Raw genomic sequence first — 23,664 nt, 5'->3', positions numbered from 1 at the left:
TTAACAAGGAAGAATTTTTGCTAAAACCATATAGCTATCGTAACAATGCAATGAAGATAGCACAAGGGGATGCCACAGAACCTCAACAAGGACTGATATTTCCAGACAGCTGACCCTGTTGGGTCATAGTTGTAAAACATATACTGTAGTGCATTTTACATAGATAACCTTTCACTCACTCTCCTGGCTGATGTAATAAAAGTCCTGTCCTCATGTATGAAGGGAAAGGAAGATCAAGCGTACATCAGATCCCATCCCCAGTGCAGCAGGAAAGCACCTGATAAAGACAGACTGTCCTTGGCTGCTCTGGAACAGAAACAATGACACTTTGTCAAACCTCATTGCAGACATGTTCACAACTGGTCGATCCTATCTGGAAAATATGGTCTGAACCAACAAATCCCTTCAGGAACCACTCTGCTGAGGCGATTTGTTCTCCCCTGCCAAGTGTAGCACCANATGAACTGCTTTAAAAGAAAGTAAAGAAAAAAACACTCACACTTAAGCAACTTCCAACAAGTGTGTAGCTAATAAAAGGTGTTTCTCTCCTCTTTTATTGAGTAATACTTTATCACAGAAACATGATATTTACATATATACAGACAGACTGCTGATCATAAAATCTTACTGAAGAATTAGTCAAAAAAATCAATTTACAAAAACCAAAAGCTGTCAAGAGAGATTCTGGGTGCAAAAAGTCATTGAAGTTCCAAGGGGACAGTTCTGTACAGATAAGGTTTTCAGTTCTTCAGGATTTGATAACTTTAGACGAAAGAGAACTGAACCAAAATGAGCAAAATTTGCCGGCTGTACATTTGAGATGAGGCAGTTTTTTAAAGTGTTCCTCTTCACACCGTTTTCTTGATGGTCACTTCAACAAGTCTCAGGAGGCACTAGTTTGTATGTTTTTGGAAGCTGCAAGCATCGCTCTCACTTTGGCCATAAGATCCTGTAGGGAGAATAGAGAAAAAATAGTCAGAATTCCCTTAGTTTTTAATCAAGAGTTTGAAATGTATAACTCTCTGCACTGAAGTCAGCAGTCCTACTGGTAAGTTTCCCAGAGCACTGGCCTCTTGATTTCACAAAATCACATACAATAATTATAAACTAATATATCTGCTAGCTAGCAAACTTCTTAAATAGCTAAGAATTAAATCTCACTGTAAAAAAATAAAACAATACGAAAGAGAAATGAAACAACAAACGATAGGGTAGAAAGTGTGTGAGGTGAGTAGGTGGAAAGAATGGAACTGAGGCAGTGGCCATACACAATACACACGAGATGAAGGGCATACACTGCAGCATAAACTTTCATTTTCATGATACTCTGATTCCAATGGTACCACGCCACCCAAAAAAGAGAATTTGGAGAAGACTCTTGCTGCAGCAATTAAAATTCACCTTTAGAACACTAGGGAATAGTATTTTGAACAAACAACAAGTACTTCCACGAAGTCAGAATGAAATATAAGAGATCTGCTGTCCAGAGAGTCATAGCACTTAATTCTGTCCTGCCAATATCCAGTAGAGACCGTGCCTCACAAAAGAACTGTCATTTTAGGTAAATTGAATCTGACGGCTTCCATGAAGCTTTATGACTACAAAATATATGAAAAAAACTTCTGAATACCAAATGCAAAATTACTAAAAATGTGTTTACTTCAAAAGAGTAATATCCATCTTCCATAATGCATGTCAAAAGATGACTTGCTATACATAGGCTAAAAGATAGTATCTATCTCTTATCGACTGCTTTTCATGATGGTAACGTCATGTAGTGATCCACAGCAAAGTAATGTACAGCTATATTATGCCGAAGTGGCAAATAAGTCTTACATCTGTTTTTTAAAAAGTGGTTCTTGCGGCACTATTATATTTAAGGGTACTTCCTGTTGGAAATAACCTATTTTTAGATTTATAATTCAGCACCAGAAGAAAAACTTTAGAATGTATTATTTTTGTCTATTTTCAGCCAAAATTTTAGTAGGACGTGTAGCATCCACAGACATGGTAGTAAAAAAACACCCCAATCTATAAAAATTACAGATGCAGAGAGATAAGCATGCCCTTGCAGATATGAAGGGCCCATTACCTACTAGGACTTCTGGTTTTACATACCACTCTCTGTACACATCTCACACACATGGAGGATAAAGTCTGCAGCACAAAACAAAATCCCACAGCAAACCATGGAGTAAATGGGGAGAGGGAAGCATGGCCAGTCAAAACTCCTCCGCAGAGCTCGGAATGAAGCGTTTCCTATTTCCAAGCACAACACTCACATCTCTTACACCTCTACATTCCATCTATATTTCTTGTGAAATACCGCACAAATTGCACTTCAACTGGAAGTCATTTCACCTCTTTTTAACTCTCCCATTATGCCTAAGCATTCCAATTATGATTTTCCAAAAACAGGGTGATCTTATTACTGTTGAAATTCACTCATCTGGATAGTACAGTATGATTCTAGGTCAGTGTCCAAGACTTACCTGAAATTTTCTAGCTGAAGCTGGAAGATATTTTTATGCAGAACAATATTGCCAATGACTGAACAATTTCTATAAATAGTCTTTTCTACTTTTTATTTTATCACCTCTACGTCTGAGTTAAGCTTTCCCACCAATGACAACTGTTTAAGTAAAAGTAAAGAGTAAAAGTTTAATATAACAGAAGCAGTTCTGCTCTGAAAAGTGTCTCAGTAAAAATGGCATCCATGTTTGTCTCAGTGACATAAATATTAAATATCGACAGTTTACAAGAAATATGATTTTCCCCCCACGCGAGCTTTGCAAACCTGGTGTCAAGATGGGTTCTTCAATAAAAGACATTGCATGGAAGATTAGGCCCTCAGTAATTTTTGCCACTTATGACTGAATTTGCACCGGTCTCATTCCTAAGGCCAATGGGGGCTGTGGGAAGCGGCATGGGCCGAGGGATGTGCTGGCCGGTCGCTTCCCGCCGCCCCCATTGGCCTGGAGCGGCGAACCGCGTCCAGTGGGAGCCACGATCGGCTGAACCTGCGGACATGGTAGGTAAACAAACCAGCCCGGCCCGCCAGGGGGCTTAACCTGACGGGCCGCGTGCCAAAGGTTGCCAATCTCTGTTCTACATCATACAATTATACAAAATACCTAAAGGAGCATGCTACAATGATGGTAATACACTTCAGTAAACAATAGAGAGTGTCTTAATTCATACCTGAGTTATTTTACTTTGCACTGAAGACACGATTGCTGAAGAGATCTGGCCATCTGTTTCCTGAGAAACGCCCCTAAAAATTAAAAGTTAAGAATTAGAAATGTATACATTTTCTAGCTATATCTCATGCAACAATTCTGTCTTGTATGTGCATGAGCCTCCCTCATATTGCTCAATAGTTTTCACGTTTCACTGGACTATAGTCAATACAGGTCACTGTCACACAGGTTCTCTCTCACATACCTGTGGCCAATGCTATCGAGCAGGGGTTCTCAAACTGGGGGTCAGGACCCGTCAGGGGGTCACAAGGTTATTACATGGGGGGATCACAAGCTGTCAGCCTGCAAACCCCGCTTTGCCTCCAGCATTTATAATGGTGTTAAATATATAAAAAGTGTTTTTAATTTAGAAGGGGGGCGGGGGGGTTGCACTCAGAGGCCTGCTATGTGAAAGGGGTCACTAGTACAAAAGTTTGAGAACTACTGCTATAGAGAGCTCTGAGTATCAGTGTAGGAACTGTGAACAGACTCTACTCAATGGGGTAATTCACTTATGAATCCTCAATAACAATTACAATCAAAAGGAGAAACTTAAAGAAATCCATCCCAACGAAATATTATGATTTTTAGTAACATTAACCACATTTTAACTGTAGGATTTAGATTATGGAGGTCTCAATAGTATCACTTTGGTTCAAGTTGCACTGAGATGTATATATGGAAAAGTTGCACTATTCCTGTTGTGCCTCCCTTAAATGACTATTTCATCTCTCACATTTTACACATGCTCTTCCCTAGGCAATTGAGTTCTCTATCATTTCCTCCCGCCTGAAATGTTTATTAGAAAATTCACCCTTTTTAAAATTTGGCCCTGAGAGTCTCATAGGGTTCCTCACAATCTCAGGTACCCAGCACAGTTCTAGTACCCCCCACCCGAAAACCACAGTGGCACACAGCCCTAACTTCTTGTAGCTCTACATAACTTGTATTACAATTCTCCCCACACAAATCCAATCAAAAGGTACATTCATGGTCAAAAGCTGTCAGTATCCCCATATGCCGTTGTGAAAGAGTGTTACCTGGACCGTTCTTGGCTGGATTCCCTACTCTCCACAGGAGATACACTAGTTGAATGTACAGAGTTCTTATGTGCGGACTGTTTGCCTGGTGACATGGATGGTGAATGAGACCTAGCTTTGGACTTGGTACATGATCTAGACCGTCGTTTCTTCTTCTTTTCATGGGGGCTTCTGAAAAAGGAAGCATTTTATTAGAGGAGATTTAAAATTATATGCTGTTAACCAGTTTAAGCAGAAATCGTATAAGTCATTTCTAACAGATCTTCTAGCCCTCCTGGATGTGGTGCTCCTTGTGCATTGAGTACACACTGTAACCATCATACCATGGGTGGTTATATTCCTATGATAGTAGGAAGGAAAAACTCCCAGGAGTCCTCATAGTTAACCTATAAAAAGCAACAGAGGGTCCTGTGGCACCTTTAAGACTAACAGAAGTATTGGGAGCATAAGCTTTCGTGGGTAAGAACCTCACTTCTTCAGATGCAAGGGATGCAACAGTTAACCTATACATTATGATTCCCAGACTTCAACCCAGTATCTGAGCATTAAGAGTACTTGCTCCTCAGCCCTTACTTGACCTTCACAGAAACACAGACATTAACATACCAATCAGGAATCAGATGTTTCAGAGCAAGGTGCAAGAAAATCCTGTAATGGACAATTATAAAATAACCTGGCTATAGGGAAAGTTTGATCCTAACTCCCTAATGACCTGGAACATGAGTGTTCACAGTCTTTATTTTTTTAATCCATTCTAATAGAACTATAGACCGTCTCATCTAAAAGGCAAACTGATACTGTATATTTTCCTTCTAAACCAACGAATAGGTTTTGATGACCAAACCTACTGCATGACAAACTTCAGTCTGAAACGAAATTACAACTGAGCTACTGTATTTCTCAAATAGTCCTACCCAAAGCAATATGCTTGGGATTGCTTTGAGTAGACAACATGACCGTTAGCTATAACTGACAATTACTACTAAAAAAATAGAAACAAAGTAGATTTATGGGTACATAAAATTATTTTTATTGTTGACAAAACAAGGGGACAACACAAATATTCTAAAACTATATCCAGCACTGAACTCTAGTGTTGAATTCTAAAGGTAACACTGGAGACTGAGTAATCTAGACGTTTATAGCTTGCTATGAATTTACAGACTAACATCCCAGTTGTGTAATTAAGATTACTGAATCAACCTCCATGCAACAATTCATTGTGTTTCTGTCTCCCTATTCTACTACTTTACTCTCTCTCTATTTTTAAAAGCTTAACAAAAAACAAACTATTAATGTCCACTGAGGAATCCAAAAAGTTCTGCTATAACTTTTACAGTCTACTCATTGGAAGTAGATTACAAGTTGCTTGATGCTTCTACTGTGCCTTAACATTTCAAGCCACATTCTAAATGTCAATTATTAGCTCACTCCAATTTCCATGGAATTTTTTGCCCCTGAATAGCCCAATTAATGTACTTTTTAGTGTATTTACTAGCCTAAGAGAGTATCTTTAATCAGAAAGTTATAATAATGTATGGAATGAAGTTCTGGAAAATTTATGACTTCATAAAAAAGCCTAGCACAGCTCTGGAAGATGAGAAAAGTGTCTTACATTTCTGTACTTAGTAGTTTTATGGATGAATGGAGGTAAAGTTGCAAAAAGTACACTCTTTAAAGCACTATATATATCCCATATCATTCTCTACATCTTATTCTTTTGGTAACATTTCCAGTGAGCTAACATTAGCAACCAAAGGTAATTTTCAGGGCAGTCAGTGGAATAATTATTACGTTTTAGATAAATACTATGCACAGTCCAAAGGTAATTAATGCATTCTATAAACTGAATAATTGATAACATTAAACAATAACTTGCTTAGGGAATAAAACATCAATTTTGTTGTAACAATATAACATGAACAATGGAAAACAAGTACTGTACATCTCTGATGCTTAAGACTTAATCCAGGAAGAGACTTCACTTTTGAAATATCAGTTAACATTTGGAACTTAAAAAACCACAATCTTATAATTACAAAACTGTTACACTTTTACTTGTATTTAAAATAGAAAACACTATTCGTGACAAAAACAAATACATTAATTACTTATACTTACCAAGTGATACTGAACATCAGACAGGTTCACTGACCTATTTAAGCTCCCCATTACCATAAGGAGCAAAGCCATGGGACTCAGCTATCCCTTGACTGGTAAGCTCTGTATTTTAATTGCTGAGTTTCTTAAGCAGCAAACCATATTTTTGTGCTGTGAACATATTTCATAGAGCACAAGTATTTATTAAGTTTTTAATAGTCCTTTTTTAAAAGTAAAAATGTTTCACTGTAAGCTTTTTTATTTAAGTTTTTATTCTAACAACATGTAATGACATTCTAGTAGTAAAATATCAAACAATATTATATTAATCACATCTCAATTTTCCATGGCTTATTTTTCAACAGCCCATACCATAAACAGGATGTACTTATAAACAGTGTCCCAAATATATATATATATATTTATCTGGAGTGGAGGTACCATACACATTCTTAAACTAAGGCCATTTCTTGTCACTTTTTGATTTGAACATACTCTACTTTTTTCACTAATCTCATGTTAGGTGGATTATTACAGGCAATTTAGAAATACAGGAAGAGGACCTACATTGGAAAAGGCAATCAGATGTACTCTAGAAATATGTCTCACTATACTAAATGAACAAGAGGTCTCTAATTCATTGAAGTTGACACAAGGAAAGGTGGCTTCCGGGTCCTTGCAGATAGTATGTTTTCCGTTCATAAAAATCCAACAGGCCAGCTTCACTCATGATTTTTTTGCCTAGAAATTTCACTGAACCCTAGTAATATGACTAGCAAGCTCTCAGAACTGGCTGCATGTATGTTTGTCTAATACTGTTTCCCCAGTTGTTTGAATTTTTGGCATTTACTGCCAGTTTTTATTATGCATTGTTCAGTGAACCATACCCACAAGATCTTAGTTTCAGCTTTGTGCTGGAGATCGGCTATATATGGTTTCTATCCATATTAAGAGGATAATGCTATTTAAAATAACAATTTTAAAGGGTAAAAACAGATTTCCTTCTTGAATCATGGAGGTCTTCAAAGCAAGCAGTCACAATTCAGCACCCCTAGTAGTGTAGCAACTGTAAGAATCCTCTATTCATTTAAACTACTGAATGGTCAGCAACTCATGCCACTAAATACTGAACTTAAGTGTATGCACACCTAGTGCATGACTTGGGGGAAAGGATTCATTTTCCCTGACATTCTGGTTTTTCAGGGAAGGGAGAATCTTAAGACTTATGAATGTTGAGTCTTCTGATCTACTTGACCCAATCCACCAGGAGTATGCAACAGGGTCTTTTGTTACTATGAGGCAATAAATATGAAAAACTAATTAACCAGATGACATAAACTGGTGAGGTTTCCTTTAAACCAGGGGTTCTCCAACATTTTCTTTTTGAGCCCCTCCCCAACATGCTATAATAACTCCAGGACCCAGAGGAGAGGGGGTGTTGAGGGCGCCTTGGGACTTTAGCTCTGCGGGGTGCCGGAGCTTCGGCCAGGCCTCATAGGCGTAGTTTGACTTTTATTTTGCTGGGGCCGGGCCCGGTGGGGCTTGGGCCAGCTCTGCACGGCAGAGCCAGGGGAGAGAGAGCCACCTCCAGCCTGAGTCACCTCAGAAGGCCACCCAGGCTGTCTGAGTTGGGTTGGGGTGCAGCCAAAAATTATAACTTAAAGGGGAGGGTGTGCTCAGCTCAAAAAGTTTGAAAACTGTTCAAGGGTGCAGGCAGGGTGCAGCTAGGAACTGTATGCAGGCAGGGGGGTAGCTCAGGGTGCAGGGACAGGGTAGGTAGGGGCCGTGTGCAGGAAGGGGGGTAGCTCAGGGTGCAGAATGGGGGGCGACCTAGAGGCTGTGCGGTTCCAGCTCCCAGGGGCTCTGCTGACCCCCGAGCCAGGTCCCCCCACCTGGGTGGCTCCTACTGGCTGCATGAGCAGTCAAAGGGTGCTGGGAACTGAGGAGCAGCTGGGGCTCTGGGATGGGGGTGTGCTGCAGCTGTCCGCCCAATGGTACCAGCAAGAGCAGCAGCTGCCTTGGATTGCCCAGCTCCAACTTCCTCCTTCCAAGCTGGCCAGGAGGCAGGGGAGAGGAGGAGGTGGGGTGTGTGTCTGTGCCCTCGGGACTGCCCCACTTTGGTTAAGGCACTGCAGTTTGTAGGGCAATGCCCCCGGTGGCTCAGGGCTTCTCCTCATGGATCCATAGGGGCCCGTGGACTTGGATTCTACCATGTTTTTAACTTTTGCTGTCAGGAAAGAGAGTAAAAGGACATATAATTCCTCAACGTGGATGCACTGCTGCTATGCAATGGGATACATAATAGGGATTATTCTCATTTAAAAAAAAAAAAAAAAAAAAGACAAGTGGAGACCAAGTACTTTTTTAACCAAACATGGACAACAATGAAAATAATTTGCTGCTTTTCCACCCCCCAACAGATAAGCAACCTAAATTTGGGACTGAGTAGGATTCCGAGACAGGCATATGAAATTGTGACATGCACACTTTAGATGCAGTTACCCCAAAGAGTGCATCTAATTTAGCTTTGTGAGTGCATATGCACGAGTGTGCTCCCAAACTGATGAGTGCACACATTGCACAAATATTTGCACACCTAAATTGAGGGTGCAAGAGTGCATGCCCATCAACCCTTAAAAACTTTGCAAACGTGTACTGTTCTACGGAGCTCACTGACCTGAAATGATGTTTTACTTATGTAATCTTCTCATTACAGACTAAAACAAGACAAAAAGCTTTTTCATTTCAGAAAGACCATATCTGTGTTGAGCATGTAAAGGCAATGGAAAAAGTGATTCATGGCTTATGATAGAACACAGCAGTAATTAATTTTATTAAATTTTTACCGTGTTTTGGGCTGCTAAAGTAAGGGATCATTTTTTCAGTATGCTTAGACTTTATATTGATTGAATAACCATAGTAATGTAATCAAAATATATTTATGCTTAGTAAATATGCATTTTAGCACAAAAATGAAGATCCAGAAGAAATCAAATTTTACAACAGGTGTTTTAAATGTAATGTTTATCACACAATGCTTTCAGAATATGCCTGTTTAAAAATTTAGGACAATGGTAGGTATGCAATTACTTTAATTTGTAGAAAGATATTGAAAAATAATTTTATTAATAAATATTCACCATAAGAGCAGCACATGACTAGAGAAGTCAACTGTACAAAAAGTGAAACAGTAAAAAAAGCCCCAGGTAAACAATTTTTTTTGATTTTGGAAATTTTTTTGGTCTAATGTCCCCAAAGTAACACAAACTGCGGTTTCTCCTCTTCAGAGCACAGACTGCACAAAGCATCTCTGACAAAAGTAGGCAACAGAACATTTATTTTTCTCATCATGAAAACTGAAATTCCACATTTCCAGTACATAGGCGGCTGCAGTCAGGGCCGGCTCTAGGCACCAGCAAAGCAAGCAGTTGCTTGGGGCAGCAGATTTGCAAGGGGCGCAAGAATCCAGCATGGGAGCTGAGAACCAACAGGGGGCCCTGGGAGCTGTAGTTCCTTGGTTAGCTCCCTGCCCATAGAGCCAGCCCTGGAGCAGGGAAAGAAATACATTTCCCAGCATTCCCTTGGCCACTAGCAACAGGAAAGGGTGTGGGAAAGGAGTATGGAACTGAAATCTGCAGCTTGCTGTGAATGGTAGGAACAGAGCCAGCTCTAGGTTTTTTGCCGCCCCCCCGCCCACACCCTCTGCTGCCCCAGCTCTGGCCCCCACCTGCACGCCCCTGCTGCCCCAGCCTTGGGCTCTCCCCCGCCCACACCCCCTGCTGCCCCAGCCCGGGGCTCTTCCCCTCCACCCCCCGCACCCCTACTGCCCCATCTCTGGCCCCCATCCACACCCCCTGCCGCCCCAGCCCTGGGCTCCTTCCCCCCCACCCGCAACTCCTGCCGCCCCAGCCCTGGGCTCGCCCCCAAAGAAGGAATTGGGGGGACTAAATGGACGGTACACCTCTCTATCTGAAGCCTACCAAGGGAGGTATGTGGATCCCACTAGAATTTAAAATGAAAAGTAAGGGAGGGGAGGCTCTGGACCTGGGCAGCTTTAGATACAGTACCAGGCACTTAGGAGGATTTCCACTTCTGAGCCATGGAAGCAGAAATTGACTTTTCTTCTCCAGATATAGCTAATATTCAGAAAGGGAATCTAGCACCTGCCTTCCAGATTTGAACACCCACAAAATTCAGGAGTGCTCAAGCTCAATTTGGGCAGCTGTTACTTCATTTCCCCCAAATCAAATATACTGATCCACTGTAACTTGCTGTAGAAAAAGTAGACTAAATTGAGCAAGAAATGCTTCCAGTGGTTGTTAGGACTGGAATTGCTACTTTCAACAGCCATTGCAGCTTTTTTTTTTTTTTTTTTTTTTAAGTTTTAGTTTTATTTGTTTAAAAGGAAGACCGTGATAGTGCATTCCCCATAGAAACAAAGAATGGAACAAAGGAATAATAAAGGCACCTCAACTTTTCCTCATTTATGTAGGACAGTCTTATAATATGCATCCAGATATCCTCCAGTCACACAAGCTGAAAATTGTTCCACTTTACTGCAGTTCTGTAACCATATGGGAACCAATCCTGTCTGTGTTCTGTGTACATTCAAAATTCCTGCTGAATGACCTGCCCTGGGAGCGAGTTACCAGTGACCCAGGGCTGGGGCAGCAGGAGGGTGCAGTTGGGAGTGTGGCGGGGCAGCCAAAAATTTTTTTTGCTTAGGGCAGCAAAAAACCTAGAGCCGGCCCTGGCTGCAGTGTACATGGTAGAAAGAAATCACAACTCCTACAGGAAAAAAACACTGACCATTTTATAGGCTGAGTTCCACTTGTACATTCAAAATATATTTTATTCTAAAACGTAATGTGTGTTAAAGTGTATTGTCCCCCCTCCCCATTAGTTAGCTTTAGATCCAATCATGACTATGCAATCTTCACTCAACTAAAATGCCAATATGGCATGGCCTTTCGGCACACTGTTTGTGCAACTACAGCCAGAGAATCTTACCAAGGGGTAAGGAGTGTAGCCAGACCCTGGGAATTCCAAGTACAAATCTGAACGGTTTCCAGTATTTGCAGGAAGGAAAGCACAGCAAAGATGTTTCAGACCGGGAAGGGGTTAGAATACTCCAATTACAGTGCATCAAGCAGCAAACATGAACTGTAAAATAACCTGTCACTGTACTAGATACATCCAAAGCATGTACATGCTCATCACTTTATGCTGTAGACCTGTACACACATTCTATACAGGAGGGACAAGTGTTTCTACTTGCAAACTGTTTTTTCGCAGGTTGGCTTGTTAATCATTATATAAATCATGGCTGAAACAAAGCCTCAGCTCACAGAAAAAACAAGCTTTACATAAACAGTACACACAAAGCAACACACAATATTTAAAACCCCAAATGGGGCATTCGTCACGACTGGTGCACATACCTGGAACGTGTGCGTTTCCTACTCATTCCAGGACTGTTACTAATGCGATAAGCTGTTGGGACAGCCCTTTCCTCTCTTCGCCTTTCAGGTGAGTGGACCCTTCTCCGAGGAGATCTCGATCGCGACCTGAACGGGAGGGGAAAGTTTTATTTTTTGTTGTTGTTAATGCCGTAATTTGTTGTATTATTTTTATTTCAGTGGATTATGCTGTCATCGAACCCAACTATGGTGCCTTTCAAATGCTTATTTGATTTCATATCAACATGGGATATTCCTAGTCTCTAAGGCTTGCTAGTGTCACCAGGGTTTCTCACCATCAAAATATTTTATTTATTTATATTAATATGTATGAGAATGCATGACTTGCTCTTCACTCTCAACAGGGAAGAGGTGCCACGTGAACCACTCTCAACTCATATTAGCACTGGAATGTCACAGTGCAGTTAGTCAGTTACCTCTCATGGAAGACAGAGTTTGCTAACTGTTCTGCTTAAGTCCATTTTGGTTTAAAGCCTAGAATCTTAAAGTTAGACTTGACTTTGTCTTTCCAAATTAGCAGTATCTAGGTGTTGCTGCATCATGCAGGTAAATTGAAAACAGTGAAGAGACTGAGTTAAAAAGATCATTTTGTTTTGAAATTTGTAAGTTTCCTCTGAATATTGACAAGTCAAAGAAATTCTGTTCCTTATTCTGCAGGAAATCCTGATTACTCAATACTTTCAACCTATGCAACTGACTAACAACTCCTGACCAATACTGTTTAGCATTAGCATTTCAACTTGAAATGTCTGGCCTACAGAAAGAAACAGAGCGCGCCCAGTTAAGATTAGAGATCAACGTAAGAGCGCATGCTTATCTCAAAGATTTAACGCTAAGTGTTTGTAAAAGTAAAACCTGAGCATTTTCCAATAGAGAATACATACAATAGGAAAAAAGCAAAAATCTTTCCTTTACTTGAAAAATACCTTAGTAGTAGTTAGCTCTGTTCCCAATAAGATATGTAGATCTAATCATTTTGCTTAGGGATTTTGAATTTTTACTCCATCTCCTTTATACAAGATACTTTACCCCATGCACCTCAAACATTCATTTTCTTCAGAAAACCAAATTTTGCAATGACTAATAGACAAGCCATTTGGAAATCATAGATCCTATTACAGTCAAACAGACCTACTGAAAGGAAAATCACAACAGCAGTTAAGTACCATATTGCTATTTAACTGCTTTTCAACTTAGAAATCTGACCTTTACCAGGCCTTTCAGAAGGATTAAAGGAAAAAACAGATTATAAAGTTTGAGGTCAGTCAGACACCTTGACGTTTTACCAGGATTTCCCTCTAAAGAGCTCCAGCAGTCAAATCTTTTCGTGGTCGAAGCTGCCTGATAATTTTCTCGCTCTGTTGCTGCTGCCATTGATGAGTTGCTCAGACTCGGCTCCATGCTCAGTGTCCCTGTGGATGCTGTGAGTCTGTGATATGGAGGCACACACTTCACATTGAGAATAAATGTTCTAGTTTTGGTATTAACTAGAATCTTGAAAAGACTTAATCCCTTAAGCAAAGCTGAACCTTAGTGAAAGCATGCTTACATGGACCAGCCTACAAAAGTCCAAACAGTCAGAGAAAAATGCATTAGCTTAAAATATTTATGAATTGGGTATGATTGTTTTGGTTCTATAACATTTTTCCAATCACTTCAACCTGAAGAGATTTAGCCACTAGCCTTTTAATGATTAAAAAATGGCTTAACTTTTTCACTGGAATACATGGAATTATTATTTTAAACTAGACTTCATGAGATATTCCTAAGGCATTATACTCCTTTAAATAGAGTAAGTTAATACCAGTAATATTGTTTAATAGGCTCTCTTAGAATTTCATTATTCTATAAAGTTATCAGGTCACATTACATCTGAAGAAAGTGGAAGTATTTGAATAGATATTGCCTCCAAGATGAATGGATGGATTTTGGAGCAACAGGAAACACCCATTTTACAAATTAGGTGAGGGACTGCTATTTTGAGGTAAATTTTAGTTGAATTTTTGAAACTGGACCAATGAAAAACATAGCACACATTTACCTATTCCATCCAGCTTGGTTTACAAACCCTTTAATGAAGCATCCTGCTCCTAATTACTACCCATGGTTCATTAACTGGATAAATGGAGTAGGTGGCTTAGCAGTAAGCTATTACTAAAATATACCAGGAAAGTGATTAACATGAAATGGAAGTTTAGAGCTTCCAGCCCTACTCACAAGTTCAAAATGCAGACTTACATTTTATCTGCAAAATCATTAAATCATTCACTGTATAATGAGTTGCTTTGCAGCCCCTTTTCTCCTCCCTTCTTCCAACTCATGCCCCATGCATTATCCTAGATTTTGTGCTATGATGATCTATTTCATACAAAATAGGAAGATTCATACTCTCATTAATATGGTCATTATTTACATTTACTGGTCATCAACTGTGAAATTTGAAACTTCTCAGCTAGAACATTATGCGTAAAACTTCAATGATTGACATTCTATGCTACTACAACAGAGCACCACTATCAGATACAATTTATGTCAAATTTGTTATGGTGCTTTGAAGTTTATTAGGAAAAAGGGCACTGATGGAGTGTTGACTATAGCTAAACAAGAGGGTCCCAAAACTTGCTTGTTTTCCAAAACAGTTCTAACAAATTCACACACATCTTTTTGCATTAGACTTTAGTTACTAATTTGTGAACTTGAGGCAATATCTTTATTGAGCTAAAGTGTTCACAGGAAGCAGTGCTGCAACACACTATGGGGCTATTGTGCATGCTTTACTGCTTTCTAAAACTCTAGATGCATCTTCTTGATCTGCAATCAAATCCTTGGTATATCAAGAGCTTTAGGAACTAGTTTCGGGCTACACATTTGGGAACAGTAATGGAAGGAATATGTATGTATGGAAAGGAGTCATTGTTAACACGACAAGGACTGCAATAAAATTGATACAGCTGGGTTCCTCGCATATCTATAGTTTTTACCTTGTCTAGGAGAATTGCTTTGATCACACATTTAAGCAATACATAATTAAATATCTTACATCACCCTGAATCAGTGATGTTATTTGAACAGGAAGTGAATTCTGCAACTTCTACTGTAAGGTACAAGATTAAATTAAGTAAACTATTCAAAAATTAAGCTATATTAACATCAATGGTGCATCATGTGTATTTACTAAGCTGTGACTCTAGTATGTTAACAGTGTAAGAACAAATAAAAATATATCGCACTCTTAATCTCATTTATACCAAATAACAATTTGCCAGTGCAATTTGCTACACTTCTAAAAATAAAATATTACACACAAGGATTTTTTAAAAGTGATGTAAAAGCCTCTAAAATCACTTGCTTGTGAGACAGGTTTGGCTTATCGCTTATACAAAAAAAAAAGGCAAAACAAAAATTAAATATGCTCTGAAAAGTTAAATAAACTTATATTTTAGCTTTACTTCCCTCAGCTCATCCCCTATTAACTTGCCCCAACAAATTAACTACAATAATTATGCTTTACCAAATTATCCCTTGAGAATGACATGCTGAATGTATTTTTACAACTACATAAGCAATAGCAACCAGGAGCCAGTAATTCACATATCAAGGTAAATGGAAAGTCAAATTAACACCTATACACAAATTCTTTAACATTTGAAAAGATCTAAACCAAAACAGTTTTCCAAATGAAGCGAAATGTGTGTCAATAGGTCATGATTTGTTTTTACATTTCACAACGTAAAGTTCATTAATGTTCAATTAAAACATACCCTAATCAGAAATTTCAGAAAAAGTACAGCTTCTCTTTTGGCTGTCACAATTAATTTAAATGACTACTAATTTAAACAGCTTCAGGACCAAGACACAAATCACTCCTGTGTAGATACATCGTTTAATGTGCTGGTCTGTCAGAAAGCTATGAAATTTTGGTAATTCTGAAAAGATATCCTTATTCTGGAATGCTTTGTTGAACAGGATCATTAGTCAAACTTAAAAAAAATAAAAAGTTCAATAGGAAGTCTCTCTCTCTCCATAGTTACTATCATTCTAATCTGCTCCAGGTGCCAAGTAATCACTGACAACCTCTCTGTTAAGGTTCGAAGGTTAGGATCGGCTGCCTGCACAGCACAAAATAAGGTTACAAAAGCATAACACACCTGTTTAAAATAGTTTTAAGGTTGACATAGACAAATAAAGCAACTGAGGGTATGTCTACACTATGGACCTTACGGTGGCACAACTGTACTGCTGCAGCTGCACCACTGTAAGGTCTCCCGTGTGGCAGATCTATGCTGGTGGGAGAGAGCTCTCCCACCAGCATAATTAAACCACCCCCAATGAGCGGCGGTAGGTAAGTTGGTGGGAGATCATCCCCCCTGACATAGCACTGTCCACACCAGTGCTTTTGTGAGTGAAACTTATGTCGGTCGGGGTGTGTGTTTTTCACACCTCTGACCAACAAAAGTTTTGCTGACAAAAGTGCTAGTGTAGACAAAGCCTAAGGCTGTTAGAATTTATGTAATTTAATAACAGTGTCCAGGTATTACAGGATAGCCCTTTATCCCAGGTCACTGAGTGGGGCTATTCATCATAGATCAATCTTTACAAATAGTTTAGAGTAATGTAATACAAGTGGGAAACAATATACTTCTAATTAGTCTCTACATCTAAATAAGGTATGGTAGGAAGTCGTAACACTGGGTCTTGTGGGAATCTAAAGACTGAGCAACATGCTTATTGCAATGTCTGACTCTAGGCATACAAAACAAGAAAGACGTGTGAAGAGCCACATTTTGTACGCGACATGACAATGCAATGCTTTAACAGCACTATTGAAAAGATTTCGACTTACCTATCAATTCAATTGCAGAGGTGTTAAACTTGCTTTAGTATTAGGTCACAGACCGTGAGTTACTTCAATTTAGAATTTTTTCATTTCACATTGGTATTGAAGCTCATCTTTAACATTTTGACACTGGAACGTCTCCATAAACTTATGCTGAAATCATTTTGTAATATTGTCCATTGTAATATTGTAACTTTCAGCTAAATTGTTTTACCAGTGTGGTCATGTCATCATTATCTTCACAGGCTTGCATTGATAATTATTTGACATTGTTCTGATACTGTAAAATTGTAGCCACAGGCATTCCAACATGACACAAAACCCTTGGTTTTTACCCAGATTTCTGGGGAGTGATGAACTTCAGGGCAATTTGACAGGTTTGGATTGGATTGCCATTTCTGACTGGCTATTTGAAGTTTTCTGTTCTGGGAAGATGTTATTTTTGTCAGTGTTCTTTTACAGTTACGTCAAGGGTACAAAGACCCAAAGTTGGCACTTCCCTCTTTTTGTTGTATATCTAAATCATTATCTTCCCAACATATTGGGATCACAGCATCTCTAAACACACACAATTATGATTATACTTTTGTTTCAACACTGCAGTGTCATGCATGCAAAGCCTATCAAGATATTGTTATGGGAGCTATTTTTACAAAAAAGATTTTATGAAGGTGACAAGTACTAAGCATATTCAACAAGATTTATAAAATTTTAATGCCAGTTGGTTCTAAACTTAAAAAATGAAAACAAAGCAGCATTGCCTACTTAAAGGATTGTCTTTCAATGAATCCTTTCCTGTCTAGAACTTGGCAAAGAAAGAGAAGACACTGTATCCAGAAGATTTTTTTTGTTTTGTTTTAAAGAATATCCTACTAAATACTCTGCAAAGGTAAATGAATTCCTCTTTGTAAGTGAGCAAGCCTGGAAAAAAACCCTGATGCTTACATTAGCCTGAAAGTGACAAGGAAAGCAAGCCAAAGCCTGTTCAGAGTTGCATGAGGAAAGCTGAAGTTATGTACATTCATATGTGTGTTTACATAGGTACATAGCAAACATGTAAACCCTACTATCAACATTACAAAATACATGAGACAGCAAAACACTGTTTTGAGACCCATTCACTTGAGATCAGATTCTTCTATGTTCGCTGGGGCTGCATCTGCACCTTCAGTCCCAAAGGTATAAAAGATGAAGTGGGGCCAACTGCCACAGTTCCTTTGCCAATACTAATTCCTATAGGAGTAAGTCTCTGCATTAGCAGGGAAGGAGGGTGAGCCAGGGGACCCGTGTAGGCAACACATCTCGAAGAATCAGTTACTGTAGGATAAGTAACTGTTCTTTTTTCTTCAAGTGATTGTCTACACAGATTCCACTGCTGATGACTAACAAGTAGTTGTCTATTTACTTGGCAGTGGGTATGTGGAGTCCAGCCTAAAGGCCACTGCAGGACAGATCTACTGAAATTGGCAACCAGTTTGGAGGCCTGTACTAGGGAAAGAATAGTAAATGTCTGGATCAAGTTCCATTCTTCTGCTGAGCCCTTGTGGAATGAGCTCAAATATGGCTGCGGGCTCTTTCCTAGTTAACTTGTAGTAAGTTCTTATACAGTTTGAGATGCACTAGGATAACCACTGAGGATATAAGTTGCCCTCTGCCTATCAGCAAATGCAACACAAAGTTTAAGGGTGTTCCTAAATTTCTTAATACTATCTGAATAAAAAGATAATGCTGTCACTATATCAAGCTTCACACAAGGTAGGGAGAGACTCAGGAAAGAATACCAGAACATGAAAGAACTCATTTACGTGGAATTCCAAGACCACTTTGGGCAGAAACTTAGGGTAAGGTCTCGGAGTAACCCTCTCTTTGTGAAATATATACAGATGACCTGGCATAAGAGCCTGACTCTTCCTTATCCTCCTAGCTTGACTTCCTTACCCTGGCTACAATTGAGAGGGTAGGGAGGGCTTGCACAATCCATCGGCCTTGGGTTCCAAGGATGAGGGGCTCTTGAACTGAGGGAAAGACATGCATGAGCCGCTTCAGAAATTTTGTCACTAATGTGGGAAGATACAGTGTGGCCCTGAATAGAGCGATGATACTGCTGGCAGATGGATTCTTATTAATGGAGTCCAGATTGCTTCAGGGCGATAGTCCAAAACTGACAGTGGTGTTGTGAGGGTAGAAAGCTGGTGCTGAGATGCCCAAATAGAAAACCTTCTCCATTTAGCTCTGCAAATAAGTCTAGTTGAAGGTTTCCTGCTCTGGGGCACAATGTTCTGAATTGCAGCAAAATAGCTTTGATTTATAGGTATGGCCCTACCAAATTCCCTGTTAATTTTCGTTAATTTCATGGTCACAGCATTTTAAAAATCTTGAATTACAGTTTCAGATATTTAAATCTTAAATATCACAGTGTTGTAACAAAACATGAGTGTGTATTTAAAAACGGTAAAATATAAACCCCAAAAAGGAGTTGCAAGGCTAGCCTTACTTCTGCACTGCCTTCAGAGCTGGACGGACGGAGAGCAGCGGCAGCTGGACAGGTGTCCAGCTCTAAAGGCAGCGCTGCTGCCAGCAGCAGCACAGAAGTATGGGTGGCAATACCATGACCCCCCTCTACAATAGTCTTCTGACCTCCTTTTTGGATCGGGACCCCCAGTTTGAGAAACACTGTGTACTTTTGTATACTTTTTTTGCCATCGTATAGGGTAAAAGTACACAAAAGACCAGATTTCACGGTCCAGGACACATTTTTCACGGCCAAGAATATGGTAGGGTCCTATTTATGGGATTTATTCAACCAGCATCCAGGCTGTCTCGTGCCAGGATGCTGGGTGCAGGTGCAGGATCTGACCATTGTTGGGGGAGACGTGAATAGAACAGGTAAGATGGTTGTGCTGACAGTCACCAAATCTGAATATGAAGAATTGCCTGGCCCATGCTGAGGCTACTATGATTATGCATCTTGCATTCTGCCTCAATTTCTTCACGGAACTTGGTATTATGGGGTTTGGTGAAAGGCATATTAATCTCAGAGATCAAGAAATGAAGAAGCGATCTGACAGGGAACTTGGGACTTGTGCCTCCTCTGAAGCAGAAATTCTGACACTTGTTGTGGTTTGTTGCAAACAGATCTATACTTGCAAAAGACACTGTGCAGAACTGAGTATTTGATAGACCATTTGTGGTTCTTGGAAAAGTCCCCTGCTAAACTGGTCTGCTAGAGTATTTTGAAGACCCAGAAGGTGCAGAGCTACTGGCAAGATCTGGTGCAGAATGCACCACTCCAAAAGGCATACAGCTTCTTGACACGGTAGGGATGATCATGTTGCCCCTTGCCTGTTGATACAGTGCATTGCTGCAGAGCTGTCTACCAGCACTTTGAAGGTAGGACCTCACTGATCTGGAGTCTAACAATGCTTCTGTTAGTGCTATGGTGTCAGAAAGAATTCCTCTGTGTTTATACTGAGACCTAACAAGGTGAAAATTTTCAGGATGGTCTGTACTGAACCAATTACCTGTAGTGATCTTTCCTGAATTAGACAGTCATCTAGGTAAGATTATTGCTGGATTCCCTGTCTCCTTGGATGACTTGCCACTACCAAACGGCATGTGATAAAAACTTGGGAAGGTAAAGGGGATGAAGGGCTGAACTCTATTGGCAGCAGGATGTTCCTAGAAGGAATCTGTTACTTCCTGTGAGCTGGATACATGGTGATTGGAAGGTAGGCACCTTGGTGGTCGAAAGCTGTGGGAATCAGTCCACAGGATCTAATGAAGGAATTTATAAAAGTCAGAAGTAAGTCACCATTCTAAATTTGAAAATTGAAGATGAAGATGTTGAGATGTCGAAGATTTGAGGATGAGCCATCACAAGCCTTGTTCTTCTTTGAGAGTAAGAGGTAGTGGGAATAAAAACCATTGCCCCTCGTTAGCAGATGAATCAGACTCCCAGAGGCCTTTATAGATGAACCAGAGTCCTGTAACGCTTTGCATCTAAATCTTAGTGTGTTTCGTCGCATTGCTCTGACCTGTTGACACTCAGAAAATTGTATCCAGAAAATTAAAAAAGGGAATACTTGTTACAGATCCCTTCTGTGATCAATGTCTTTAGCTTATCTATTATGTAAATTAAGAGGCCATGAAGGGAACTCCATGGCTCAATAGGGCATGAGAATGGAATTTTGTCTCTTTCGTAGACATGGATGGTATATAACAAGGGTAAATTTCTTAATAGTAGTTGGAACAGACCAGGCAGCAGCACTGCTTCCCCGGATCAGTAATGTATTTGCTTTTCTTTATCATGCTGATTAACCTTTGACTAATAATCTTTGATTAATACATTGATTGGGCCTGGATTATCGGACATTTCATCAATAATCTAAATTGAACCCTAACACATTGAACTCCAAAGGCATCCTCCTACATTGCTCACAGTTGTAAGAGGCAGTTTACATCTTGCTTCTTGTGGGGGCGGGCGGGAAAGGCCAGGGGAGTTTCTTGTGAGAGGGTCCCTGGGAGTGTGTGTATTGGAAGGGATTGAAACTGGATGGGACGCCCTTTATTTACAATATTAAGCTGGGAGAGTGGGGTTAAAAAAAGAAGAGATCCCGTGATGGTCCAAGCAGGCTCCCGACAATAGCAGTGATTCTTCTGCCTATTTGAAGCCCCAGACTATGGAACAGCTGAGGAGCCAGCAGAGGGCTGCCTCCACTTTCTGCCTCTTCCTTGGAGGCTGTGAGGATCCTAATGATAATCGTGTCAAAGAACACTGCCTGAAGCATGGCTTGTCTTGGCTGCTTTCTTTTTGGAGCTGAGACAGAATCCCAAGGAGCACAAAGCTGCCCTGAAATCTTTCAGGGTATGGAACGCCTCATCAGTGCCACTGTTAAAGAGATTGTTGCCCTCAAATGAGGAGGTCCTTGACTGTTGCCTAGACCCCCTGGCAGGTCCCAGATGACTTGAGCCCTGACAATCTCTTCACAGCAGCTGCAGCGGCCTTTGTTCAGATGAGTGACAGACACATCCAGCACAGTCTGCAGAGATGTTCTGGCAGTTAGGTGGCCCTCAGTCGTAACAGATTTCAGTTAGTGCTCACTGGGTAATTTATCCACCATATTGGATAGTTTGTACCAATTCAAAAAAATATATTTTGAGGGTATCACGTGGCAGTCTGCTACCCTCCTTTGTAGATTCGCAGACAAATACACCTTTTGACCAAAAAATCCTAGTTTTTTGGGGTCTGTCTCATGAGCTGTAGACTCGTTCTTTTAACCTCTCCTGTAAGCTTCTACCTCCAGAGAGCCAGATATAGGATATTTGGTAAAAGTATTCAAACCCCTTAGCAGGAATTCAACATCTTCTTTCTGCTTTTTCAGAGGTAGCCGCTTCCATCTCTGCTGTGGGCCAAAATGATTCGGTGGGTTCCAACAGATTGAATGGTATGGCCAATCTCTCTGGAGTTGCACACCAGAGAACATCAAAGAATTTATGCTCTCTCTCTTGTATAATCTCCAAAGAGATATCGAAAGTGTCAGCCGTACTTTTTATGAAGTCCTAGATATCTCTGAATTCATTTGTCAAGAGCAATGAAAGTGGGTTCCCTGCTTCATCTGTGAAGGAAGACATTGGAACCAGAATTTGATGATTCTGCTCAGGAGATTGCTCTTCTTTGCCACTCTCGTCTTGACTCTGAAGCAGCCATGGATGGAGTTGCCTATGGAGGTTAAATTTGCTTCTTCAGTGAGACGACCTATCTCTAAATACAGTGGAAGACACTAGTTTTCTATAGTAGGGTTGAAAGCCCCAGAAAGCAGGGGGATAGTAGCACAGTGAGGGATGCAAGGTGGAGTGCTCTTCCTAGCTCCCCTTGCTGATTGTTTTCTGGATTCTCTCCGATTCCCATTGAGCTATTCGGGAGGAGATGAAGGATAGGTAAGGGATACTTCCTTGCTATGTTCATGGTAGGGGGAGGAGCATATCTCCTCTAAGGAAGGGGAAGTCCTGTCAGGAGTCCCCTGCCTATGAACCAGGGGATCAGAATACAGAATACTTCCCTGGCCAGGTGTGGAAGCTCTACAGTAGGCAAGTTTATAATAACCTCCCCAGATCTCTCTGAAACTCCAAAACTGAGCCGACCAACACATCACTTGGCAATTTATATTGCTACAGTGCCAAAGAAGTTAATACTAATGTCTCAGGTCCCAAAGAGATAGTCTGTAATGATGGAATGGGTACAGTCATCAGCAAGAATGTGGTAGTCAACGAGGACATGCTGGGTACCGAAGCCTGTGCTGAGGGGCCAGTACCGGAGGCAGAGAAGTCCTTAGATTTAAACAGTATCACGTGAGCTGCCATAGATGTCGTACTGACCTATTGGCAAAGGTATTCTCTTACTTATGACTCTTGACTGAGCCTGGGGCCAAGTCATGACGACTCATGTGCCTCCTGTTAGGTGCTGAGAAAGGCAACCTGTACCTTGCCTCATCACTTGCCTCTACCGGATGTCATTGCTTATGTAGTGGGGGATGAATAAGGGCTAAGACAGGAAGTAGCCTGGGAGTTCAGAATGGAGTCACCAGGACGCTGACCAATCCACAGATTAAGGCTTCTCCCAAGATTTCTCAGAGTCTGAGAAGATCTGCCTTGACTTCTCCACAAGGAGAAGTTTTATTCTCACCTCCCTCACTCTCTGGATACACCTGGAGAAGAAATGATACACGGAACAATGTTCCAGAATGTGTCCTTCCTCAAGGCATATTAGGCACCAAGAATGTCTGTTATTGACTGGCCCAGCAGAGTTAGATGGGGGGACATGTCTAACGGACATGTTTAATATCCTAGTGATTTAGCCTCTGCCATGGTCATAGCACCTCCGTATGGGGTGCGGGGGGCTGTCCTCAACAAAATGAAATGTAAATGATTGAAAGAGGATCAAAATCAGGGTTTTATATACATGTCAACAA

At 40.4% G+C, this 23,664-nt stretch overlaps 1 protein-coding gene across 7 annotated transcripts in view; it reads right to left on the bottom strand.

Moving 5' to 3' along the window:
* Positions 1–520: 520 nt before the first annotated feature.
* The window catches only part of SFSWAP (splicing factor SWAP), a 104,539-nt gene continuing 81,395 nt past the window's right edge, over positions 521–23,664 (bottom strand). For 4 of the 7 annotated variants that reach the window (XM_034790933.1, XM_034790934.1, XM_034790940.1 and 1 more), the window contains 5 exons: positions 13,133–13,288; positions 11,821–11,946; positions 4,280–4,450; positions 3,202–3,274; positions 521–949 (listed from right to left, as the gene is read on the bottom strand). In XM_034790933.1, coding sequence (XP_034646824.1) covers positions 884–949; positions 3,202–3,274; positions 4,280–4,450; positions 11,821–11,946; positions 13,133–13,288 — 592 coding nt within the window. In that variant the 3' untranslated portion in view covers positions 521–883. Of the gene's footprint in view, positions 950–3,201; positions 3,275–4,279; positions 4,451–11,820; positions 11,947–13,132; positions 13,289–23,664 lie in introns of those variants that run through there. The other 3 variants (XM_034790935.1, XM_034790936.1, XM_034790938.1) reach the window with 2 other exon arrangements.

This window comes from Trachemys scripta, chromosome 15 (assembly GCF_013100865.1).
Source record: "Trachemys scripta elegans isolate TJP31775 chromosome 15, CAS_Tse_1.0, whole genome shotgun sequence".
Classification (NCBI taxonomy): Eukaryota; Metazoa; Chordata; order Testudines; family Emydidae; genus Trachemys; species Trachemys scripta.
The sequence above is the reverse complement of the archived record's forward strand: the minus strand, read 5'-3'. Positions and strand labels throughout refer to the sequence as shown.